The sequence below is a fragment of the Anopheles nili genome, chromosome 2 (assembly GCF_943737925.1).
Source record: "Anopheles nili chromosome 2, idAnoNiliSN_F5_01, whole genome shotgun sequence".
In the NCBI taxonomy this organism is placed as follows: domain Eukaryota; kingdom Metazoa; phylum Arthropoda; class Insecta; order Diptera; family Culicidae; genus Anopheles; species Anopheles nili.
This window is the reverse complement of record NC_071291.1, coordinates 50825592-50831591: the sequence shown is the minus strand read 5'-3', so window position 1 is coordinate 50831591 and position 6000 is coordinate 50825592. Positions and strand designations below refer to the sequence as shown.

At 38.7% G+C, this 6000-nt stretch overlaps 1 protein-coding gene across 1 annotated transcript; it reads left to right on the top strand.

Annotated features, from left to right (window-relative positions):
- The first annotated feature begins 2756 nt into the window (after positions 1–2756).
- On the top strand, positions 2757–5550 carry LOC128725445 (carbohydrate sulfotransferase 9-like). Its single transcript, XM_053819191.1, has 3 exons — positions 2757–2826; positions 4653–4754; positions 4820–5550. The coding sequence occupies exons 1-3, from the start codon at positions 2757–2759 to the stop codon at positions 5548–5550; spliced, it is 903 nt and encodes a 300-aa protein (XP_053675166.1).
- Positions 5551–6000: the final 450 nt, after the last annotated feature.

Genomic DNA, 6000 nt, shown 5'->3' with positions numbered 1-6000 from the left:
TACATTCTTTGTATGTAGTGGACTTTTATGCTTCATTTCATTTAAATCAGACGTGATTAGTATGTTCAAATATAATTTTGGAAATTCTCAGAGTAGGGCTTGTATGGGAGATCATGTTTGCTCTTCGCTAAGGAATCAGAAAATTCACAACAACAATTATATTGTGTTAAAGAGTCATCTTTGTTTAATTTTAGCAAAATCGAGCCGCATGTTAGCTAACGAAAAATTTTTGTAATACAAAAAGCAGGAAATCCCTCATTGTTCTCTACTGGTGCAGCTCAGGCTCTTTCACTCTATGAATAGTAAGATGCATTTGTGAAAATTTCAATCAAATTAGGAGCCATTTGTATGTTTGGAGATTTTTTTGGTATTTCATGAAGGGCTTTAAATGAATACACTATTTGCCTCTACGCTTAGTAAAGTGAAATTTTGACCTACTGTATATTCGATAACATTTAATTAGACATTTGTATACCTGAGTGATCAGCTTTGGACAAGGTCCATGTCTCACTGGCGTATATGAGTGCTTGAACTATGAAAGTTTTATATAGCTTCAGCTTCAGCCGTCGTGGCAGGTATTTTACAGGTCAGGTAAATGCAGAAGTTTCCTCACGATGTAATGTGACCGGTTGGCTGCCAGCACCCTTGCGCGTAATTCAACTTCAATGCTACTGTTGGTGCTGACTTTTGACCCAAGATAGGTGAAGTTTTGGACGACTTCAAAGGATCGCTTACCTATATGTACATCACACCTGAGTAGACTCGCATTACTATTTGTTAGCAGGGCCGCTGACGGTGCAACCATTATTTTAGTTTTTGCTTCGTTTGTCACCAACCCGAGGATCTCAGCCGCCTGCTCAATCCGTTTGTAAGCTTCTCCTACATAGGAGAGACGCAAACCAATGATGTCTATGTCATCAGCGTATGCCAGGATCTGGATTGACTTGTAGAAGATGATCCCCGAGGTTTCCACTCCTGAGTCTCGGTTGGCCCTATCTAGCGCTAGGTTGAAAAGAAGACAGGCAAGCCCATCGCCCTGGCGCAGACCCATGGTGGTAGCAAAGGGCCTTGATAGTTTTCCATCAACCATCACATGGCATGTGACATTTTAACAAGCCTGGTAAGCTTAACCGGGACTCCAAAAGAGCACATTGCGTCCTAAAGTTTTACCCTTGCTATAGATTGGAGCTGCTGCTCCACAATCTTCTCCAAGATCTGCCGCATGGCGAAGATCTGGTGAACGGTTGATTTTTCGTTTTGGAATCCTCTCTGATAGTTTCCAACTATTTCTTCTATGAATAGGACAAGTCTCTCCTGCAAGACTAAGGAGAAGTTCTTATAGGCGGTCTGTCTGCGGACTGTCTTATTTCTTATATATAGGAAAGATGATGCTAAGATTCCAATAATAAGACATCGATTCGTTATCCCACACCTCAGCAATGATTTGATGAATTTCGTGTTCTTATGCTACACCTACGTTTTTGATCAGTTCGGCTGATATTCCGTAGGTGCCGGGTGCTTTATTATTCTTCAACCGACGGATTGCTTTTCGGGTTTCGCCCATGCTAGGTGGCAGTAGCATGATATTATCCACTAGTGGAGCCTCTAGCTGTTCGTTGAACTGATCATTTAACAATTCATCAAAATACTGAGCCCATCGCGAGAGGACCTCTGGCTGGTAGCTGACCAGATTTTCATCCTTATTTCGACATCAGGTCACCTTAGGTATAAATGTTTTAAGGTGTCCTGCTATCTCTTAGCAAATTTTTTTCCCTGGGCCATATCACGCTCTGATTCTTTGGAGTTCCTGAAGTGGTTTCGAATGCCTGTTGGATTTTTGTGTCTTTTAGGTAGTCCATTTTGAGCCGGGCCTGCAATTTTCCCTTATCTTCTTTGCCACAGGGACGGGCGATTCTGTAACATATCACTAAGCCAACCAAATAGTGATCGGAATCGATGTTGGCTCCTCTTTACGTTCTGACGTTTAACAGGCTCGACTATCTTCGGCGGCTTATCAACACGTGGTCGATCTGGTTGGATGTGGCTCCATCTGGGGACACACAAGTAACTTTATGGATATCCTGACGCGCAAATTCGGTACTTCCCATAACCAGATTGCTTGCTGCTGCAAGTTAGACCAATTTATTACCGTTATCATTACTGTGCTCATGTAGACTGTGATCACCAATGTATTGGCGGTGCATTGGCTCCCTACCGACTTTTGCATTGAAGTCTCCCGAGATGATTTTGAAGTCATGCTTAGGGCACTAATCGATCGGTTTTTCGAGGCGGCCGTAAAAAAGGTCCTTCTCCTCTTCATCTTTGTCTTCGGTAGGGGCGTGAACGTTTATGAGGCTAATGTTGAAGAATTAGCCTCGCATGCGCAGGGTGCATAGCCTATCATTTACGGCCTTGAAGTCGATGACCGCAGATTTCAGTCGCGGAACTACGGCGAAACCCGTTCCGAGCATATAGGGGCAGTCGTGGCAGCTGTAGTATACAAGGTACCGTTTTTCACCACGTCTACTTAGCTCACCATTCCCTAGCCATCGTATTTCTTGTAGTGCTTCAAGGTCCATGTTCAGTGTGGCTAGGGCGTCATCTAGTTGCTGCAAGGCTCTGGCTTTGTGCAGAATGCGTACGTTCAATGCGCCCATTGTCGTTTTTCGGGGGGCGTTGCAGGAGTCGGTTGCGTTGAGCCCAATTCCTAAATTCTTCTCTTTGCTTTCCGTAGTCTGTTGAGTACTTGGGGCGGGATGACTGGCTCTGCGCTCAAGCCCCCAGTACCTCTGGAGCGTCAGGATGCCCCCCAATTAAGAGATCGTGGTAAAGAAACCCTAAATAAAACTATAACCGAGCTCTTCTTTCAATATGCAGTTGCACCCATTAAGTTTTTCTCTGCACACAATTATTCAGCTAATCTCACTTGCTGATTTGGTGACAGTGAAAAAAGTGCGCTCTGTACTAGATAAAAAAAAGGACCATCTTTATTTCGATTAGAGATTTTTCCATTATTAAAGTAACAAGGATGAGATCCCTACATCTTTCTTATCACTCACGGTAGATAGGTTCGGTTTGTTAGAAAAAAGGAAAAAAGATTTATCCAAATCGGCCATCATTTAAATTAAAGTAACTTGAATTATGTGTAGCCATTGATAGCCAAACATATCGATTTTAAATGTAAATAGAAATGAAAATGTAAATCTTTATGTAAATGATACTGATTTTTGATGAAGAGGATGGAGAGGATTGAAGGGAGCATGTGGTTCATTTCGGCCAAACCTGTCTTCTTTTGTATTTTTAAAGCTAAAAGGCTTCTAATAGACTTTTTAAATGAGGATTTTATGAGTAAAAAATTTATTCCTCCATCGAAATAGCTAGTTTTAAATTCCTTTATAAAAACTAAAAAGAAGAGTGCGTGACAAATTATAGCCAAATAATATATATATATATATAGATACAGAATATTATACAGAATATTACAGATTTTTTGAGAGGCTGGTTGTATGGAAGTCCCTTTTTTCTAAGAGCGGAAGCTTTATTTTACAAACAAAAATTAAAAAGAAGCATATCGACCAAACTTCAGCCAAATCGGACTTCATCTATAATATTAGATAAATAATGTTCACTTTGTGGGAGAGGGTTGTATGAGTTAGTAAGTTATGGTATGGATATATATGAATAAATCGATTACATGGAATGACTCAAGAACCGGTGTACGGTCCATGCCTGCCTTGTTAAGATTTTTTATGATTTGAAATGTTTACGTAGCTTGAATAGTCCTTCGTAAAGGGGATACTCAATCAAGATTTGAACTCGACACCATCGGATGTTGAATAGTAACATAAAAACAATTGAATGAGTTAATCTGGAATTCAATTCCATCTATTCGAATTCTTGTGTATTGCTCGGATTAGCATGTTTCGAATAAAATCAGGTAGCTATAACAATAAGTTTAATAAACGCATGTGCTTGTTTGAAGTCTCGAATCCAATATGTAAGCTATATCTGTTGATCATATGAAGCGGTCACTCCGCAACGTATACATATTTTTTATACAACGTAGGCATAAATATCATAAATGTTTATCGATCGCGCGATCGCTACTCGATGGCGTGATGAAAGCCTAGGTCTAGATCACTACTATTTAACATTCGCAAGCAAAATCGAGAAGTTATCGAGGGAAACCGGTACACATGTCTACAATCAGTTTGTATCGGGAAGTTGGTAAATAATGTGATGTGAGAACAACTGCAACTACATCACCCACAGTACTTGCCTCCCGGTCAATCGAACCAACAGGCCTGACGCTCTACATACAATCAACGCATTGTGTACCATTTTCGTGGATGAAATTATGTCGTGCATTGTATTACACATTTGAGTTGTCTACAGAAAATGTTCAAAAACATATACACTACACCTAAGCCTATCCCATTAGGAAGACCAGTTTCATTACGATAAAATAAAATTGTCAATAAGGCCGTGTATGAGATCATTAAGACATTTTTCTTATGAAGCTCTCGGTTCTTGGTTCAGTAGATGGCTTACTGTCGTGATGATAACATTCAACTGGTTGTTGGTGGCGCGCTCTCATCACAGACGTTTATTAGTATTAACCGTCATTACTTTGTCAATATGTATTTTTATAGTGCTATCATACGATCGAAATATCTTGAAAACTACAGCAGAGATAAACCAAGATCGACTTTTACACCTACGCGACACATGCGAGCGCACAAATAATGGAGGCAGTATGTACTCTATTAGAATACTGTATTATATTTACACAATTTTAATTCAACCCATTTTTTTTTAGAATATACTATAGAACCTACTTTTTACATTCATGTCAAAAATGAAAGCTTATTGTACTGTTTGGTATTCAAATCGGGAACTACTAGCTGGTTTTATAATATCAACCGGTGGGCTGGATATACTGAGGAAACGATATTGGATGATAAAACTGACAACTTTATGATTGCTCGCGTAAAATATCCTTGGGAAAGTCCACGTGTGCTACTTACCAGTATGAAAAACACATACTCTTTCATTGTAGTGCGTAATCCTTTTGAGCGTTTAATAAGTGCTTACGAAGAGCGTTTGCTAGGGCAAATTCATCCATACTTTAAAAATCTTTCTCATGCAATCTATAAAATTTACCACCCTGATGGGAACGAATATGGGATTCCTTCTTTTCAGGATTTTACTCGTTATGTTATAGATCAATATCATAACAACAAACCATCTGACCTTCACTGGCGACCAATAAATGACCTATGCACTCCATGTTTAGCACGATATGATTCTATCATGAAAATGGAATCTTTTACTAAAGACTTAGACTACTTGGCGAATCGTACTCAATTGCATCGAAAAATAAAACCAGTGCAAATGAATCACTCGCGTCGTGATCCTGTACGGCGATTAATTCAAAAATATTTCTCTCAGTTGACCAGACAGCAGTTTGATGATTTATACGAAATTTATCGAATAGATTTTGAATTATTTGATTACTCGCCTGAAGAGTACATTACATACGTCCAATAGGCCTGAATCTTGTATGAAGCAGCATGCTAAAGTTTTATAAATACTGACGAAATCAAGTATATTAGCTTTCATTCATACTGTAAAAAGAATAAGTTCATAGTTGAAAGTTCATAATAAAAGTGAAGTGTTCATATTGTGTACAAAAAGTATCTTTCACTTTATGGAATAATAATGTTCGATAATTCAATATCCAAAATTCCATATCAAAAACCTACTATGTAGCAAGCACATTGTGTTTTTTAAAGAAACTTTCCATGTTTATTTTATTTTTTTTAACAATCAATTTGAAAAAATAAATTCTTGAAACTACACGTACAAAGGTTTTGTCAGCCAAGGCTATGAGTTTGATGAATTTACACGATGGTAGCGTTTAACATTTACTACCCCGCTCATTATGACGGCATCGTTGATAAATTTAAAAATGAATAGCAAACCTTTGAAACGAAAATA

What these genes read in the sequence shown, in the direction of transcription:
- LOC128725445 (XM_053819191.1), top strand. Translation starts at nt 2,757, where the DNA reads ATGACTGGCTCTGCGCTCAAGCCCCCAGTACCTCTGGAGCGTCAGGAT. An exon ending in CCCCCAATTAAGAGATCGTG is followed by an intron (nt 2,827 to 4,652) that starts GTAAAGAAACCC and finishes GTATTTTTATAG; the next exon opens with TGCTATCATACGATCGAAAT. An exon ending in GCGCACAAATAATGGAGGCA is followed by an intron (nt 4,755 to 4,819) that starts GTATGTACTCTA and finishes ATTTTTTTTTAG; the next exon opens with AATATACTATAGAACCTACT.